The 20,079-nt window shown below is 45.8% G+C and overlaps 1 protein-coding gene across 3 annotated transcripts in view; it reads left to right on the top strand.

The window, feature by feature from the left end:
• The window catches only part of Ralgapa2 (Ral GTPase activating protein catalytic subunit alpha 2), a 294,943-nt gene that overhangs the window by 260,451 nt on the left and 14,413 nt on the right, over positions 1 to 20,079 (top strand). For 2 of the 3 annotated variants that reach the window (XM_052183819.1, XM_052183816.1), the window contains exons 40-41: positions 12,126 to 12,166; positions 15,374 to 18,310. In XM_052183819.1, the coding sequence (XP_052039779.1) occupies positions 12,126 to 12,130 (5 nt within the window). In that variant the 3' untranslated portion in view covers positions 12,131 to 12,166; positions 15,374 to 18,310. Of the gene's footprint in view, positions 1 to 12,125; positions 12,167 to 15,373; positions 18,311 to 20,079 lie in introns of those variants that run through there. The other variant, XM_052183817.1, reaches the window with a different exon arrangement.

The raw sequence follows: 20,079 nt of genomic DNA, 5'->3' as shown, positions 1-20,079 counted from the left end.
TAATGCTGGAGACAGGGAAGGACAGTGTCCCCAGGCCCGTCATTACAGAGGCACACTGCTCTCCGGAATAGTTGGTGTCCTGTGGACAAGCCACTGACCAGAGCAGCACCTGGTGTGGAGCTGTCAGAAAGCAGATTATAGTGGCTTTCGCTTAGTAGGTCAGTGGAATTACAGAATTTTCCATGGATTTCCTTATTTTTACATACATACTATTTCTATATAATACTATCAATTTGAAAAATACTGCCACTTAAATTGGTGATATGATTATTACAGTTTTTTTCAAAGAATAAAATTATTACTAGTAAATTTTCACATGCTGTTACAGATTAATTGCCTGTCAGGGAATAAGTGGAATATTTAGTGTACAGCATGTAGAAATTCTCAGTGAGGGGCTTCCTTCACCTTCCCTGGTTTCAGCATAGCTATAAGGATGCTTAATAGATTTCTAGCCTGTGTTAATTGCTTCTGAACACAGGCTTGCTTCTCCTGTGCTGACTTGTTAACAAATATCTTACACACAAAGTGAAAAAAATTAAATTCAGTGAAATAAATCACTTACAAATAAAATCAGCCATGCGTCATTGTTTAACATCGCTGGCTTCAGTCCGTGCCTCTTGGAGCTTTGTTGGGAGATAAGAGAGAGAGGCAGGCACTTGCATGGGAAGCCAGGAGCAGCAGGCAGAAGGCTGGGGAGATAAGCTAGCTGGCAGAGGTGCTGCGCTCCATTTACATAATCACGCCTCTGCTTCCTGGTGAGGCGAGAGAAACACTGGGATGGCCTCTATTGATCTTTGTTGAACTGGGATACTGAGCAACATGAGAAAAGCTTATAACTTAAAGCTTTGATTAATGTTTCTTACATTAAAAAAAGTAGAACAGCTGTGAATTGAATTCTTTTATACACTCTGCCAGCATTCTAGCTAAGACAAGAAAAAAATCTGTTTCAAGGGAAATGAAGATTTCATACCCAGTCTGGCTAGAGGTTTAAAATTGTGTCTAATTTTTCAGTGAAAGAACAGGAGGAATCCACAGCAAGCTAATGCTTTAGAGCTCCATCCAGCCTCTTCTCATCCTCGGGGGAAGCTGGGACTTGGGTTTTTTCAGCAGAGGCTTTTGTTTTGGTTTTGGGGTTTGTTTTTTTTTTGTTGTTTTTGTTGTTGTTTTGTTTTTAACTTCTAAGAAAACATTTCATTTCTTAAAAAATAGAAGAAAATGAAATAATAAATATTTATATTTCTTAACTTTTTATTTTTAAGGTTGATGATGATCGATGTTATTGAAATAATGATGGATGTTATTTTCTATGTATATTTTAATCTCTGTATAAATATAGTTCATAATTATTCAACCAATTCAGTTCCTAGGACTATAGGAGCATTTTGATTTGTGTGACCACTTTAAGGGTAGTTTTATGGAGAATGCCCTGTTTATTTATTTATATTTAATTATTTAATGAGAATCCTAACAGCTTGTCAGGGCAGACATTAAAACTTTTATACATGAGGCAAGAAACCAAATATAGGACACCAAAGCGACTGCGTTTTGTCCTTCAGATCAACATCAGCATTGCATCCGTCATGTTCTATTTGAACTGCACTGTGAGGGCAGTGCAATGAGGATGGGGTTGGTTCGTCAGCCTCACCTGTGCAGGGGTGCCCTCTCAGAGCTGTATTCTCTCTGCCGTGTGTGCAGACTTCACCCCTACTTTCACAGAAGAGAACACTTTTCGCTTATTCACAGTGGTTTTTTATTTTCTTGGGACAAGCACAGTCAGAACCAGATGAGCCCAGCCCAGCCAACTTACACTCAGAGACTGAGGTGAAGTCGCTGACTAACTGGAAAAATGGACCCTGAGCTTCTTCCACTCCCACAGTGCACACAGGGTCTAGTCAAACTCTGTGGCCATTTATATCACCAAAGCAGGGCCTTGGGCTTCCAGGCTCTCTGCATGCATATGCACAGACTTCCCTGGGGTAGTCTCTGAGGGAGATCCCTGCACTGCACTGTATAGCACAGCTAGAAAGCAGCAATCCCACTGTAAAGAAATGTGCAGGTGAACTTGCCCCGAGACTCTAGTGATGAGAAATGCCTGTGCCTACCACACTCCCTGACCACAGAGCCCTAGGAGCCAGAGCACCACTTCTGTCCAAGGTACACTATGAGCTCTGAAGAGGGACATGGGGCTCAAATACAAGAGTTATCTTCAATCAACAGCTTTAAAAAGAGGATTCATCTCCCAACCAGAAATACTATTTTAAAGCAGCCCTTTGTATCTGTGGCATCCATTGTTTGAATTAATAATACTCTGTATGAAAGGTATTCAGATAGCTTTTTTACCTAGCCCTGCCTGCGGCTTGTGATTTGATCCCCCCCTTATTGGCATACAATAAATAATCCAAAAAGTAGCTGATATTAACATCTATGTTTTATGCATGCATATTTGTATGTGCTTAACCCACACAGCTATGAGGGTAGAGGACTAAGTTTAGGTTTTCGTGTTATTAAGGAAGGGGAGCAGCAGAGAGGACTGTAAAGGGTTAACTGGAATGGGCACCCTCGAGTGCTAGGGAGGGACTGATGTAATCACTGCAGCTCACAGCCAAGTGCATCTGTTCACCATGAAGTCATTCTTCTGCATGCTAATGACCTAGAGAATCCAGTCTGATGTTTGACATTATCCAAAGGGATATAGTGTAAATCTTTACCTTTGGGAGCTGCTCTTACTGAACAAAAAGGGGGAAAGAAACTTGTTTGGACTTGTGGGGGGGTTTCCTTATTGCTGGGGTTTTTTGGTGGTTTTGGTTTTGGGTTGTTTTTTTTTTCAACCCCTGAAGCTGCTCTAAAGATTGTGTCTGGACCTTAAACTCTTGGAGTAGTTCACTTGTGTCTGTTAATAAGTGAATCCCAAAATAACTGTTATGGTCACAGCTAGCAATTTGGCAATTGAGAACAATAGATATGTCTCATGTAAAATCTAACCTTTAGCATTTAAAATTACCTTGGTCAGAAGTTGGTGAGAATGTTTTTATTCCAAGGAATGTATAACACGAAATTCAAGGAGATTTGTTCTCGGTTTCCTTGGATTGGCTGGTGTTTGTTTGAGATGCCAACACTGGTTATCGCTCTCACCCACTTCAATACTGCTGAGGAGGGCCAGCAGAGGGAGCACAGGTCTTTGTTAGTTAGTCTCAAAAACACATTCCTTGATTTCTCCAATACAGGGTCAGCAGTACTTTTTCCTTTGTGACAGGCGAGGTTGAAAGGCTCCAGGATAATAGAGCAAGTTGGAGAAAATGTGTCACCCCGACTTTGATCCACTGTCTGCTGCTTGAATGTAGGTCATATTTGAGGCTTAAACCAGATTAGTCTGGGTCAGTCTTAAGATGCTGCCACTGCCCAAAGCTGCAAACTTTCCTCTTTCTCAGATGTGTGCCTGGATGGCCTCTTGGAAAGGAGTACTATGTTCATCTGTCTCCTAGAAGAGACTTTTGTCATTCTTTTCTGCTTTTCACTCTAATAGCTTTAGACATTGTATCAGAAACCCTAACCTGGTCCAATGAAATGAATTCACAAAGCCACAGAGATCCTGCTACACCTTGGTTGTCCCAAAGGGAATCTGGGATGTAGATGCTGCACTAGTTCTGTAGTTGACCTGCCATTTCCCCAAGGGATGAAGTCCCACCAGCTTCCGCTTGTTGAGGCCACCATGCATGGGTGCTCACTATACCAGCATCTCACAGGCATACGATTCAGTATATAGATCCTGGAAGGAATATTTTACTGGACAATTAATAATCAAGTTATCCTCCAGAAACAGACAGGTAAAGCCCAGCCCTGATCCAACAAGATTTTCACGCTGGTTGGAAGGGTGATCCCTATGTGTTACTCAGTTGTACCCGTTCTTTCTCCTTCTCCCTTCCTCCATCCCTGCTAAAGTGGTATTAATAAGGCTTAGATTGATATGCTTATGCATCTCATGTATTTAGCTTTATTATAGCTTAGGGAAACCAGCAAAGAACATCAGAGAGTGTGTTGGTAGAAGGGACTTCAGAGAGCATCAAGTCTAGCCTCTTCTTAGAAGTTTTGACTAAGTTGAAGCATAAGCTAAGAATGAACAACTGAAGACTGCAGACAAGTTTGACTAGCCCTCACCTTCCATTCCACACGCAGACATGCCAACCCAGTGCCTTTGCTGTGATGATGGTCCTGTAAATCAAGCAACAATGACTGGTTTGTTGTTGATATTAAAGCCCAGAATTAAATTTGAAAAGTACATGTAGAGAATCTAGAAATTTTCTGTAAACATAAGTTCTCTTATATCACTGTCTACTCAAGAGCTCACAACCAGCCCAACTTACACCCTCAGCACACTTGCTGTCCCTGGCCAAAAGGTTGCCATGTGTTCTTCAGATAGATAACTACCTCCATCCCAACAATGCCATCTGGCCCCAGCCTAGATCCCTTCCACAGAGCCAGCTCAATTCTGACCCTCTTTGCTTTTGTTTTGTAACTTTTACATGTCTTCTTGAAAAGGTAAGAAGATATTGATAGAAAGAAATTAACCACTCTTAATCCCATCACCCAGGCCCAGCTTGCTTCCTCAGCAAAACAGTGTATTTTAGTGCGATCAACTTACAATGGATTTATATAACTCTTACAAGTGCAGGAACATCTGCACTTCTGTCTCAGTTTCATTTCTTTTTTTTTTTTTTTAAAGGCCGTGTAACTCTGTAGTGCGTGTGTTTATCTAGGGGGCTGTAAATTCTTTTAAGAACAATGCCTGCCATCTCTTTTTCACAGTACATGCCACAGGAGGAAAATAGAACATCAGGGCAGGGAGAAGGCAGGCTGTTGCTTTAAGTGGTACAGGTGTGTCTCCAGACCACAGATGTGTTGGGTCTGATGCAAGATGCAGAACAAACACCTATAATTACATTTCATCTGCCTTCTCCCTTCTCGATCTCTTAGGAAAAGTGGGTCAGTGACAAGCAATATGGTCAAAGCCTGGTGTGGGGAGACAGGGGAAGCCAGGAGCCAGCTTAATCCCCAGGCTGGGTAGTGCAGTTCTGAGTAACTGAAACTTGATTCTGGGTGCTTTTGCAAGTGATGCTCAGGGGTTCAGAGCGAACTCTCCATGGCCCTGTTTGTCACCACACTGTTTTGTGCTTATTCATCCCTGTATCCTTTTAACACTCCGTTACTCCCCTCCTGTTGCTCTGGGAGACAGGCAGAGGTGAGACATATTTTTCCATTTGGTCAGCTAGAAAGTGATACTGCAGCCTGTCAGATGTGACATCTGTGACAGCTCTGCCTTCCTTCCGTAGGCCGCTGCCACTGAGCAGACCTCTGAAGGGTACTTAAGGATACTCTCAAAGTTCTGGGACCCTCGAGAAGACCTGTGTCTCTCTTTTTTGTGGTAATGAGTCTTAAGAGAGAAAAAAAGATTGTATGAATGCTTTATGTCCAAAAAGAAAAAAATAGCCTAGATATTTACAGCAAAATGTGACTACAAGTGAAAGCAGCCCCGCTGGCCATGACTTGGACTCTCCTGAGGTGGGCTGTGCCGTCTGTCTTGTGATCCTGGAGCTTACCTCCTGTGTCCGTCACCATCCACTGACCATTCAGCTTTTACCTTTGCAACACTGGCTAAAATAGGATGCCTGAGAACTAACAAGCCCTTTCCACAAGACCAGGATGGACTTAGTAGATTGGGGAAGAGTCTCATGGGCCCTCCAACCCCTGATCAGTGCTGGGACTTGAGTCCATAGCCTCTGAGAATGGGAATGGAGCTGGCATATCGGGGAGTTTAGAATGTGTGTCTGTGGAAGCACCTCAGAGCATCTGCTTCTTCTGAGATACTGTAGCCACTCCATCCCACTTCCTTCCAGGACTCTATGTGCAGGTGGCATCTCTTTCCCGCCTAACTGCTAATTATGTCTCAGGGGACACTGAAGCAGTTACCAAGGGATGGCAAGCAGGTACCAAGAATCTTTCTCAGACAGAGTTTTGGAAATGAACCTTAATTAAAGCTTATTCAAAATAACCTTTACAGGTTTACCGAGACAAGCCCAGGTCTTGGGACAGCCCAGGCTTCCATTCTTTGTCAATGGCAGTGGTGGCCTTCATGTCAATCTGTCCTTGCAGGTGGTCCATGTGTAGCCTTAGCAGCTGGGCTTCCTGGAAGACTCAATGATTTTGCTCGGATTTCCACTTAGCAAAGAGCAAACCAAAGCACAGCCAGATGAAGCTCTCGTGCTGTCATTGGAGTGTGCAGTCGGATAGATGGAATGTTTTGTGCTAGCCTTTCCAGGGACATTCAGGGTGACACTGAATTCAGGTGTTCTGGCTGGGGGGAAAAAAACTGTAAATTTTTTCTTCAAGCCCCATAGAATGCTGAGTGGAAAATTTTTTTTGAAAATGGGGAAACATGCCAGTCAATATTGCAAGAAGATGGGTAAATAGAAGGAAGGGTGGGAAGGGGAGCTAATTTACAGCATTAATATGGCCAACATTGAATTCTTGGCATATAAGAAAGTTCACGGCATTATGGAAGAGAAAGAATAACCCAAAGCCTGGTTTTTTTTTCACCACTTAAAGAATATAAAGTGATAAAATCCTAGATGAACTCTACCTACCTGTATTCTCCCGACATGCTGGAGGCCACAATGAGGTATTGAAACTCTGGCTGGCTTAGAATCCTGGTGGTACTCACACCTCTCCTGCAGCTCACTCAGTCCACAGGACAACAGCTTCATTCCTCGGAGCATCTCACAAACCCCACAGGGTAGGGCTTCAGACAGTCGCTCCAGCCCCATAAGAGCATCCTAAGGAGTTAATGGGAGAGGCATAGAAGTGGGAGAAGCAGAAAGGTGCCCTGGAGAGAAGGAATCAGCCATCAAGAGAAGCTCTTGGAGAAGTAGGGTGACACATTATGGTCATAGTTGAAAGGTCCAGTCTGGCTTCTGTGGAGAGACTGGACACTGGAAGCAGGAACACTCATTCACCGTGTTACCAGACACACAACAGGCCTGTGGTACTGTGACTGTCGGGCAAAGGCTGTGGCCATGCAGAGACATCCCTCCTGAAAATTCACTGTGCCCACACACCACAGTACCATGGGATGCAGTTCCTTATGTTGGTTCCCTGGGTGAAAGGAAGGTATAACTTTGATAAAAAGTCGTTCACCTCACTCTAGCCTTGAAGAGCTATGTAAATAACTGTGCCCAGTACCGAGAAAACCAACAACTGAGTGACCCAAGGAACAGGAACTGGTTCTTATACCCCTGTCTCACTCAAAAAGCCTCATGTGGTGGTAGATGCCTGCAGGCCCAGCTACTTGAGAGACTGGAATGAGAGGATCCCTGGAGCCCAGGAGTTCAAGGCCAGCCTGGGGAATTCAACGAGACCCCATCTCAGAACAATAGGGAAAGGTCTGCAGAACACTGCACAGACTTTAGTTGCTGTTTACAACAGGCCATTTCTGTGCACATTCCACACCTTGTGAGGAAGGTTTGTCCCCCTTGGCAGGTGACGAACTGAGGAAAGTGGTGTTTTTATATTATGTGGCTGTGGCTGCCTGAGCATGGTAAGATCTGGGCTTGGCACTTAAGTCTTTCTGTCCCAGACAAGACTCATTCTCGACCCATTCAGGGACCCTGCCTTTGGGCACCTATTGTGTTGAAACAAATACACAGGAGTAATCAAACATGTGACCAAGAGGAACCCTTTTATTGTACCAAAAACAGAGCATTCCCCTCAAAGGCAGAAAGGGCTAATTTGTTGGGTTTATGGCTTGGGCAACTTGTGGTACCAGTAGCAAATGCTCTCCTCCTTTGACCCACACACCTGAGAAATGCAACCAAGGTGAACTGAGTAATTGTCTGCTCCCACCTTCAGTGGAGTGCATGGCAGGAGCTCCAGTAGACAAGCCCTGACCCCAGGCCCATACTACCTCCTGACTGTCTAAAGACAGCAGGGTGTTTTCTTTGTTTGCTCTTGTGTTTGGGTTAGACATTAGGTCTGAGGACTCATACACTTTGAATAAGTAAACCATCATAGGACCATATCCCCAGTCCCACCCCAGCTCCAAGGGGACTGTTTCTATCAATAAAACCACGAAAGAGTTCCATCGCTCCTCTTCTCTGATGTCTCCTTGGATACCTCAGAACATACTAGGACTCACAATGCTATCCCAGAAATGTCCACAGACCTAACTGCCACTTTTTTAAAGCTGTTGCTTATCAGGGAATTAAAAAATACAGTCATAAGTGACAGACCCCCAACCCAGGGAGCACAGAGGGAGAACACTCCTGGTCCCTCCTGAATTGTTTTCAGAAAGCTGAACTCAAGTTATAGGACATCTTAGAGTCAGCTTTGAGTACTACAAGTAGTGTGTCACCTACAGGACATGTTCTAGCTTTGAGGGTGCTGTGAAGTCAGTAGAGTGGCTCAGCTCAGAAGCTGTTGGTGACATCCACATGGCCTCATCGTGACCCTGCCCCCTCCTTCCTGGGCCCACAGGTGGGTTTTCTTCCTAAATCTTGAAGACATTATGGTGTTGCTTTTGGAATAGAGAATACAGAATATTTCTCAGACCACTTTCTGTCCTGTTCTGCCTTGTTTTATAAATTGGGAGGGAAGTATAATTCATTGGTAAATGCTTAACCACCATGCACACTGGTTTCAATCTCCACCATATAAAGGAACAAAAGAAGACTTTAAAAAGGTGGGGGGGGGGGCTTGTATTGAGATATAATTTGCATATCATACAGTTTATGCAGTTAAAGTAAGCTATTGATACTTTTAGTACTTTCACAGATTGTACAGCTGACTCCAGAGACTAATTCTAGAATGTTTCATTTCCCCTAGAAATAAAATAAGGCACACTCATAATCTTCATTCTTTCCACAAACCTCACCCTTGGTCCTAGGAAACTACTGCTCCACCTTCGTTTCTCTGCCTCTTCTGCCCATATAAACGCAGCCAGGTGATATGATGACTTGGCGCCTTTCACATAACATGTTTTCAAAGTTCCTTCATGATGTAGCATTCATTGTGTTTTTAAAAAGATTTATTTACTTATTTATATGCGTATACTATAACTACTATCTTCAGACACACCAGAAGAGAGCATCAGATCCCATTACAGATATTGTGAGTCACCATGTAGTTGCTGGGAATTGAACTCAGGACCTCTGAAAGAGCAGTCAGTGCTCTTAACTACTGAGCCATCTCTCCAGCTATGCATTTATTGTGTTTTTTAAATTATTTTATTAGCTTGATTATACTTGCATAATTTCATTCATGTGTACATTGAGTTCCTAAGCTCACATAATATTTGGGAAAGAAAGAAGCCAGCAATTTTTCTTCATGTCCCAACTGTTTGCTAAGTCCCTAACACGAGTGTGCCTGCCCACAGTGCACAGTTCAGGTGCTTTCTTCTTCCCCCATGCTTGTTGGTCCAGCTATCCTGGCTTTCTGATTCAGAACCAACGTTGATGGGCAAGACCAACAACCAAGGAGGGGAAGCCAACCCTAGTGCCAGGACTGGAGCCAGGACATAGCCACTGCTGCTGGATTGGAAATACTGGAAGCCATCCTTGGCCATTTGGAGATGTTAATAGGCTGGCAAATCCCCACTGGTCTTGGCCTGCCAGTGTTGAGTTGCATGTGCAGGCTCCCCGTCCCCTGCCTGCACCTGTTCCCTGCCTCACAGCCATTCCAAGGGGTCTGAATAACCCAGTCAGGCTCTGATCCTCCTCTGCCTGCCTTCCTGCTGGGAGAATAGTTAGCACTTGCCTAAAGCTGGAACCCTGGTCCAGTCTTTCTCCCTGACCCATGCCAACTCTCAAAATCATTCTCTTTCCTAATTATCTTGAACCAGTTAATCATTTTCACACTGACTGTTCAGTAACAAGGATATAGGGAGAGGCAGCCACATATCTTGTCCACCCTGGCCCACATTTACCCCAGGTGTCAATGCTGGACAGCAGGCTTTCCTCAAAGATAAGAAGCTTGCTTCAAACTGTACTCCTTTGCAGCTGAGAGAAACATGCCCTAAGAGACAGACAGGCTCTCAAATAGCAACTCCAGGATGACCTGCGGAGAATACAAACCTCCAACCATATTGGCTATTTCTGAATTTAAAAAGAAAACCCTTGTTGATATCCAGAATATCAAAGAAATCACACAACACCAAAAAGTAAAACACTTCTCTGAAAATGGCCTCTGGATTCTTCTCCAGGCTCAGACACTTAGGTATGAGCTGCCAACTGGCTATACCCAGGCTACCTAGTGTCTGAGGTAGACAGACTGTGAAGGGGTCTCTCCAGGAGTCTCTCTCCAGGTGCTCCTACATGTGAAGGACATGGCTGCTGATGTCCCAGCACCACTGATGTCCAGGCATGTCTTCTTATTCAAGACACACTGTAACCCTGCAGTTCAGCGTCTCTCAAGTCACCATGGCACCTCTCAAGACTTTCCCTTCCTAACTTGACTCTCCCTTAGGATACCACAGAAATATGTGTGCCCACTTATATGTGTGCTCTACTCCCCGTCTGCTGTGGCCCCCAAAGCAAGGCTTTTGTATGTTGTATCCTTTGCTACAACCTGTAATATACTCAGAACATATCTGGTGTCCAGATTGATAAAAAGAAAGATGGAAAAAATCATACTTTGTGCCTCTTTCCTCTGAGGCATTGTGTGCCTCACGGTCTCTTCTCATTCCTTATCTCCAAGCTCAGTGCTATCTCTTCTAGACTCTTCCAGCAGTATGTGTGCTAACCCCTGGGGTTGTATACTGTACTAAGAAGCTACAGCCTATTCCCTGGTCCCAGCAACTGGGAACTCACCCTTCAAGAGTCTTGCCTGCATGTCAAGAGCAGGTGACATCTGAACCCTATGGAATAATCAAGGCAGCCTCCAACCGCCTCTGTCTATGCATCGCCTTAATTCAACCATGGATTGGCAGTTACTGAGATAGTCTTTGTGGGCCAGCACACCACACTAGGCTGTGTCTGGGGACCCTCAGGAGAGGAGCAAACCAGTCCTCATCAGCAATTACAAACAAGTCTTCCATTGTTAGAGCACCATCTGCTTTCTGGGCTTCTACCAATCAAGGGCCTGTATGCATAGCATAACCAGAGTGGGAGGGGGGCAGGAGAGTGAAATCAAGGGTCCCCTTCATAAAGAGCCTCTTCTCACATGGGAGGGCATCAGGGGCATGGCTCTGAAAACCTGAGGCTCTCCACTCAAGGTAGACCCATGCACACAGGCACACTCTGCTTGCCATCTTCCATTAGATGAAATGGAGCCCTGCAGCATGGCACACTGGAAAAATAAGAAAATTGGAAAATTGCATTAATGTCTTAGGACCTACTAGATCCCTAGCCGGGACAGAGCTGCTCATGCCATCACATGGAGAAGGAGTCAAGTTCACAGTATGACAAGGAACAGCCATTTGGTCATCCAGGGCTGGTTAAGGATTGTGGCTTCCCACCCCAAGTACTCAGAACTTGGAGCTGAGTGTTCATCAATAGCTTAGAAAACCAGATTTCATAGAAGTACGTACACACACTTCCTTCAGAGAGGCATAAAGAAAGAATGCCCAAAGGGTGTTAGAAAAATCTCCGATCACTGTGCCAGCCTTGGCAGATGAGATCAGCAGAGAGTCTGAGTTTACAGGTATAGCAATGTGCACAATGTTTTGTGTCTCTGCTAATGTTCAGCCTCAATTGGGGCCGACCTATCTAGAACTCAGGAGAGTTAGGGAACGGAGGGTGGGGTAGAAAACCGCTTTCTGAAAGCAAAAACCGTGCCTGTGGACGGTGTAGGGAGTAAGATGGCGTGGCGCAGGTCATAGGGGCCTGCCATAAGGACCCGAAAGCTGAGATCTTCCCTCAAGTGCGCATGCTTCTGACGACTCAGTTGTGAACACAGCACCGACTGGCATTTGATCCCATCAAGTGAGTGTTGAAGTGAACTTTCAGGAGTGGTGCACGAGGCTTTAGGACTAGGTGCAGCTGCGGGGTCCGTGTGTTATCAGCTGTGTGTGTCGTTATCAAGCTGCCCCTGGGCGCCTGCCATCCTCCCATTCACTGGATTTTTATCTTTTCTCCCTTCAGATTAAAATACATACTCGTCTCATTACGATTACTTGAGCAAGGTAAGTCAAACTCTGGTGGGTCCCCACCCCTGCCAGACCCTCGGTTGACTTTACACACCCATTCTCCTTCTTTGGCCTCTGCCTGGCCTGCTCTCTGCCTCCTCCCAAGGGGCCCTGCCCACTCTCCTGCCCCTACATGTCTGTGCTGCCTGTGGCGCCCAGCTTTGCCTGCCTTTCTTCTGCCAGTACACTGGGTGGAATCTGATACCAACACCTGCCATCGTGGAAAATGTCTTTGTCGCCTCCCCTTTGTGTGGGGGCTGCAGGGAGCCGTGGGTACAGGACTGCCCCCCCTTTTTTTGTTGGCCGAGTCTGGAGAAGCAGGGTGTTGAGATGAGCCGATAGGCTGAGGCACGTGCCGGCCTAACCTTTGACTGCTTCCCTTAGCAGAGGCCTCCAAAGGCCAAGGCCTCCGCACAGGGAGGGCAGGTCATCAAGGAGGGCTGTTGAATAGAGCAGCTGGAGGAGGAGAAGCAGACAAAAGCTGGGCGAGTGAAGAGGGCGGCGAACCCCTGGATCTGCAGTCTAGGATGCTGAGAATGAGCTGAGATGGCAGGTGTACCCTCCCAGCCTGACCTTTCTGTCCTGGCTCTGGGATCCTGACCCAGCACAGATAGCTCAGAAGGATGACAGCCACCACTGCAGGACTGGGTAGCGACTCTCCAGTATGGCCTGGCCGTGCTGGTTTTCTGTTTAACAGGCAGGAGTTGCTTTCATAGCACCTATGATAAATCCACTCAAAAGAGAAAGCTGTCATTTATTAACCATGTTCCTAGGGTGGTCCCAACCCAAACAGAAGTAGCTTACCCAGAACACCTCCTTAACCCATGCCTGCCATGCGTACCAGCTAGATGTTCAGATGTCCTCTATAGTGATTCAGTCCCTAGCCCAGCTATCCTTTCTCTTCTCGGCCATGACTTTAGACTGGTCCCAGTGGCTAACTTACATCAGCCCTCAAAGGTGATAGGATCTACAGAACACAAGTTCTGTAGTCAGAAAGGGGTTAAACAGAATTGTAAGGTCCCTTCCCAGTAGGAACTCAGAAGCAAAGATTTGTATTTAGAGGCCCCTCTCCCATGTATTCCTGCACCTGCCCTGGCAGAGGTAAAATAGACTCCAGATGTCCTTCGAGTAAGCCACAGCTTCCATCCCAGCAGAGGCCAAGCTGGGCAGCACTCCCCACGGCTTACACGGATAGGCACTGTATCAAGAAGGCATCCCTTACCCTTTGAGCCTCACATATGCATTCTGCAGCTCCTGCCTCTGCATCCGTCATGGGGAGCATCAGTGGGCACAGGGGAGCCACTGCAGGATGAAGGTGTGCCCGCAGAAAGCCAGAGCCTGAAGAAGTGCATGCGTCATGGGTGCACTGGGTCCTGGCGTGCCTTTACTCCCTGCCTGTGGGTATGCAAGCCCCTTGCTTGCAGAGCTTTGCAATGCTGGCTCAGGTTTACTCAGTGGCGCAGCTGACACTACCCTGCCCATCTGTAGGAGCTCGAGCTGTGACCCAACTATCCTAGTCTTCCTTGGTAGAGGGGGATCAGGATACCGGCTGAAAAGTTCGATTCTGACCAAACATGAGCAAGTGCTTCACTCCTTTGCCTACTATCTTTACGCATTCCCAGACTTGCTTTCCTCCCTTTTTGGCTTTTTAATTCTAACTGGTGTGATCAGAGTGGGTGGCATTTCAAACCAGAATCTTCTGTGAGGTTCAGTCAGGTTTCCCCCCACTGCCTTTTGCCCCTCATCAAATGTTCCTACTCACTCCCAACAGCTAGGAGAGGGAGAGATGGCCTTTAAAACCTGGTCCTTGGGGGAGGCCGAGAGATGCTCAGCAGTGACTGCTCCTTCAGAAGACCAGGCCTTGACTCTCAGCGCCCACATGGCAACTTACAACTGTCTGTAATTGTGGGTACCAGTTAGCACACAGACATGTATATAGGCAAAACCAAAGCTCATTTAAAACTGATCCTTGGATGGCCACATCTAGCTGTGCTGCCTTTGTGTAAGGCAACCTGGGTTTTTTATTTTTGCAATGCTGGGACTCAGGGCTTCATGCATGCTAAGCAAGTGTTCTACCACTGAGCTAACTCTACCCCTAGTAGTGTATTTCTGATGAGGAAACCAATAGGAAAAAGGCCCAGGACCTCTCTGCTCACCAGCCCCACTGAGCCTAGAATGGAGGGAGAGGGAAAGTCCGTCTGTAGAATCTGAAAGTGAAAACCATGGAGTGCATGGGATAGAAGTGTCTCCGTGGGTCAAGGGAACATTTAAGTAATAATTTCAGAAGCTCATCCCCAGAAAGGATAGGACAAGGCCAGAAGACATTTAAACAAACAAACAAAATAACCTAAATAAATTTCCAACACTAGTAATGACAATTTCAAAGGCCATAGTTAAAGAGGAGAAGCCCATAGGGAGGAGACTGCAGGTGTCCTGCTTTTGAGGTTTGTTCTAGGCAGCGGCCACTCAGGGAAGCTTGGAACATTTAAAAATATATTACAAGGGGGAGGGTGACGAAAGGATGCTCTCGTTCGTTCTCGGAGTGGCCCTTGGGAGGCCAGCGACGCCGCAACAGTGGCTAAGTGTTGCAGCAGGCATTCCTGTATTCCTCTGAGCTCCTAGACAGCCGCCCTGGGGATGGGAAGAGTGCAGGGCTGTGAGTTTTAATTTTATTCCTGTTCCCTCTAGTGCCAAATAGCTGCATGCTCATCTGGACTCATTCAGACAAGCAATTTAGGTGTGACCTCTAGTCTTAGGCCCTTTAGGGAATACGTGAGTAGTAACTCGTGTGGAATATCAAAATATAAACATGCTAGGATCCCAGAAACACAGCATTTCCTTGACTCTGCCCAGGGCTCCTTCATGGCCTTCACTCCAGTGTGCTGCAGTCTGATGCCTTTCTCTCCATCACCTACTTCTGTACTAGCCAGAAAGGCTGATTTTATATCAAAGATCCATCCATACATCTGTGGTTTCTTCTATGTTGTAGAAGAGCCCAGGGCAAACACTAAGGAGAATGGCATGTCTTTTTTGATACATTCAACAAACACCCTTGCCTGGCATACCGTTGGGCAGGGAGGACTTCAAACCCATTTCCCAGTGACCAAGTTCCCTGTCTTGTGAGCACTCTAAGTTCTTCCTGGAGTGTGTGGCCAGAGATTCTCATGGCCTCTGTGATGTGGCCATTCTCTGCTTCCTTTACAGGGATCTTGACCTCCAGCCTGAGTATGGACCCAAGAAAATCCTCCCTGTGGAAGAGAGAGGCAAGACTCCCCTGATTTCCCCAACACCCTCAAAATCCAGACTTCAGGAAACTGCCACTATACCAGCACGTGCAGCAAGCCTTCCCCCCCCCCACCCCACAAGGTCAGAGGTGATCCAGTTTGTGTGGAACCTTCAAACAAGGCTGTTGTCCCTCTTGTCTTGGAATCTCACCAAACCTTGGGCATCAGAAGAAGAAAAGAAAAAGTCACCATCAACCAGGAACAAACCTACTGTCATATGGGCAATAGAGATACCTGAAGTCTCGAGGCAGAATACAGTAGCAAAAGGTTTGGGGCCCACAGGGAAAGGGCAGAGGGCACTTGTCTGTATCACAGAATCATTTTCCTTTCATTTATACACCCACCCAAGCTTGATTCCCAAAAGGGCTGACAAAACAACTGTATAATTGTTGGAGGAATTTCCTCCATACTGATTTTGCTAGTCCTTATGTTAAGATTTATAGTTTACTCAAAATTTCATCATCATGGAAACTGGCTGTCCCCAGAGTCTTTTCCCATAGGAAGTTTCACCTCCACCATTGAACCTTTTCCACCTGGAGCTGAGGCTCCACTGACTTAAGATTCTCCTGACAACACAGAGTTCTGTCAGGTGTTGTTCCCACACAGAGCGAGCAGGGGCAGGGGGTGACCACACATGAAAATATAAGAGTATCCACATTAGAGCACTAAGCAGATGGGTACCCCTGCCCAGCCCAGCCCAGCCCAGCACCACACATCAACACACAAGATTAGTGCCCACTCCAGCTCCAGGGCTGATCAACACCCCTATTGTGTCCAGTGCCCCTGAAAGCTCATCTGCAGTCTTCCTCCTGCCTGCTGTTCAAAGTCCAAGACAGGCCTCGGAAACAGGACTTATCACAGGAATTCTAAGGTAACAGATTCCAGGCAATAGGTTTGATCCTTTTAAACACACAAACGCGCACACACACACAGACACACACACACACATACATACACACAAGAATCAAATTTTATATATTGGTTCTAAGGAAGGTCTGTTGTGTGTTGTGCCTATTAGGAATGGGAAGGAAGGAGTTAAATGTGTCCCTTACTGGACATAGACATCTTGGACCTTAGAATCCAGCAACTAAGAATTCACAGGGAAAACTTCTGCGTAGTCACACACACATACACAACACACACACACACACACACACACACACACACGCCTCTGCCCTGGCTCTGGCGCTATCTCAGAGCTCTAGTGTTACTTCATTGCCTGCTCTGCCTCAGATCAAAACAGAAAATGCAGCAGAGGCCATCCCTTGCTGCATGGTCCTGCCACATGACACCATTCCCAGCACACATATCTAGATGCGCCCTTCACGCAAAGCAGGAAAGCAGCCACAGAGGGGCTCAGGCATGGGGAAGAGTATCCTGGATGCGGCCACCTCCCTACCTTCCTCTGCCCTCTGATCTCACACACGTTACTACTCCTAGCCTGCTTGGTCACTTCTCTGAGCCTGCTTAACCACCTCATCAATGTCCATTCCCCCAGAGAAGCCAGTGTTTTATAATCTACTACAGAGCTGATTTGACTGCTCCTGACCTTGGTAGAGAAAGGAGCAGAGCCAGATGTCATGCCATTCTTGTAGTGAGTGAGAATTCTGAGAAACATTCTAGGAGCACCTTCCCACTGCAGGGAGAATCCATCCTCCTGCTGTGAAGAGAACTCAACAGCCTCTCATCCCAGGTCCACAGACAGAAGTACCTGAGAGCTGCTTAAAGATCATAGAGCAGGACATCACAAAGGAGAAAAAAAGGGGGGCCCTATTCCCTGTGTGCTGATTTCTAAGGGTCCAGGATGCTCACTTATTGGGAAGTTAATGGTGATAGAAGGGAAATAGACTATTGTAACGTTTCCCAATGTGTCAGTGAAACCCTGGCTCTTATCCCACCCACTGTTTGTGTGTCTGTGTGTGGGGGCAGTATTGCTCAGACTTCTGTTAATGAACTGCTACTTTGGCGTTTACAAAGTACCCATACCTGTAGAAAGCACCTCCCATGTCCTGGGCGTTAAAGGCCCCTGCAGCACTCAGTCATAAAATGGCTTCTGCAGGAGCACTGTCTTTAGGACCCATAAACCCCTGTTGTGGAATTCTTGTCATTTTGGAAGTCTTTCATTTTCATCTTTTTCAGTCATAACAGAACCCAGGGCCACAACCCAGGTCCCAGAGGTCCTCTTTAACTCACAGATGTCTGTTCATAATTTCATTTGCTTCCACAGCCCTTAGACTTGGAGTGAGAAATTCAATTGGAGGTAGCAAATAATTTGAACTTCTTGTAACCTAATGATTTTACCAACCCCACACCCAGGTTAACAGCAGCAGTTTATGTCTGTTTATGTTTTACTTATTTATTTAGTCCTTGGGTCTTGGGTTGGTAATGGCTCTGGTTAGAGACCTAGGAGCAGGAGAGTAGGTCTCTGGCAGCCATGTTAGATTGCATTCAGCAGCTCTTGTTATTTAGGGTGGAAAATTGAAATGATCAAGTTTGGTGTTTCCTTTTGTCAGTTAGAAAAGCAAATATTGTGTTTTCATAATAAATGTCTTTTAGCAAAATTGCTAAGGGTCACTCATCTGGTGAGACCCTCCAGAGAGCCACTCGTCACATTAGTATTAGTAGGTCAGCCATCTGTGATAAAAGTGTCCCTAATTACCATAAAGTGTGGTAAGACTCTCTGGGCTCCTGCGGGGGCCTGGCCAGTACCCGCCTTTCTCCACATGCTGACTTCCGGATGTCTATAAAGAGGGAAACTGATGTTTATAGTCTTGCTGATTAGACTTTCATGCTGTAAAAAAAAAAAAAAAAAAAAAAAAAAAAAAAGTAACTCCACAAAATTAGGACGTTTTAAAAATAGCCAGACCTTCAGCAGACTGAAAAAAAGAAATGTAGCCTGGTGAGTGACTTTTACAGTGTCTTCAGCAGCCAAGATGGAAGTTCGTGAGAGCCCCAGGAATGGCCTCTGCCTCTGCCATTGGCTGTTTAGTAGGACCCTTAGCCTTATAAAGGAGATCACACAGCTCCAGAGAGCCATGCAAACCCTGTCTTCCTGACTGTCCTCAGGTGTCCCTTCCTTTTCTCCACTGACCTGTGGTGGAGGTTTGGTGAACCCTCTAAACCATCCTGTATGTCTTATATGTAGCTATCACTCCATACTTACTAAAGGGGATATCACATCTAAGGGAAACTTACCAGAGACCCATCCTTATATCTGCATAGCGTTTCTCTGTATATAACAGACATGGTAAGCAAGCATTTCCTTAGTTCCAGATCTACGATATTTAGTATGTGTAAATAGGGGGAAATTTGATAGAGATGATAAATTAACTTATAGCATGTCTTTGATTGTTTTGAGGTCTTTTGTTATTTAACTTCCCAATGCTGCACAGCTAGGTTGCTGTGAGGGCTGTGTGGTTGGGGGAACCTCCAAACCTGCTCCGCCTTGTCAGGGGTGTACATGTGCACTAGGGGCACGCTCCACAAAGGCAGCCATGTTGGGAGAACACTCAGCTCCGCAGTGGTGCCCCTCAGCCCCAGCTTGCCCTTCTTCGTTCTGATTTACTGTGATGAGTTGATGAATGGGAAACAACACCTGGGTGCTGCATGTTTCTGACATTCTCATAGTTTGTAGAAAATAAAAGTTTATCTCACCATCTCGTAAAAATGTTGATTTTTTTGTTGTTGTTGTTGTTGTTGAACAAAGCTATTCCAAAGCATTCTGTAAAGCAAAGCCAGTAGAGGTGTCCAGTATGGTAGTTGATACATTCAGGGAGCGTACTCGTGCTCGTGGAGAATTACTTCATGGCTCACAGTATGGACTGCTAACATCCAGCTACCAGAGGACCTGCAGCCTCTGATGTTCACAGCCTTCTCTGCATATGTGGTTCCTCAAAACCCCCTGTCCTCCCTCTGTCTTCTCATCTACTTAGACTCATCCCGTCTTTATAATGGCACGAGTGGGCCAGGATGGTCTGTGACTGGTATGTAGCCTCACAGTGACCTTTGCCCCCTGCTTTGTCTTTTCTAGGCAGCCTCCTGTACTAGCCAGAGTCCCTGTTCCTAAGGAGTAAGGAATATTTGAGAACTTTGTAAAAATTATATATTTTACAACATTTAATTTGGAGTCCTTATATCGTGGCTGAAGTCAGGTATTGCTATTTCCTTCCTCGGGACTTCAGCGATCACACTACTCCCTATCTCATGTTCTCTGAAAGCATCCTGGGCCACTCCATGTTCCAGACAGTAGTGAATTCTCAGAATGCTGAATAACCACGTTTATAAAGTTATAAGTTTTTGTAGCCAATGCTTGCTGAGTACCCATTACTTACAGAACATGTTTGTGTCCTTAGAAAGGGTCATCCTGGTGTGTTCTGGGGGGGGGGGGTCAAGTGTAAAGCAGAGCCTGAATTGACCTGACTTCATTTTAGCTTAACTGATAATCAAGAGCTCATGTACATGGCTCCTTCTAGGAACAGCAGGAGCTCTGCTAATCAGAAACAGTACTTCTCAGCCTTATGAATCATTTTAGGTTCCTCTAAGGATTCAGATTCCTGCCTCACTTCCTCACAGGATAGAACTAAAACATCTGCATCCCTCAAGCTACCCAGAAGGTGATGGGTGCCC

Source organism: Apodemus sylvaticus, chromosome 5 (assembly GCF_947179515.1).
Source record: "Apodemus sylvaticus chromosome 5, mApoSyl1.1, whole genome shotgun sequence".
Taxonomy (NCBI): domain Eukaryota; kingdom Metazoa; phylum Chordata; class Mammalia; order Rodentia; family Muridae; genus Apodemus; species Apodemus sylvaticus.
Note: the sequence above shows the minus strand (reverse complement) of the source record. Positions and strands in the feature narration are given on the sequence as shown.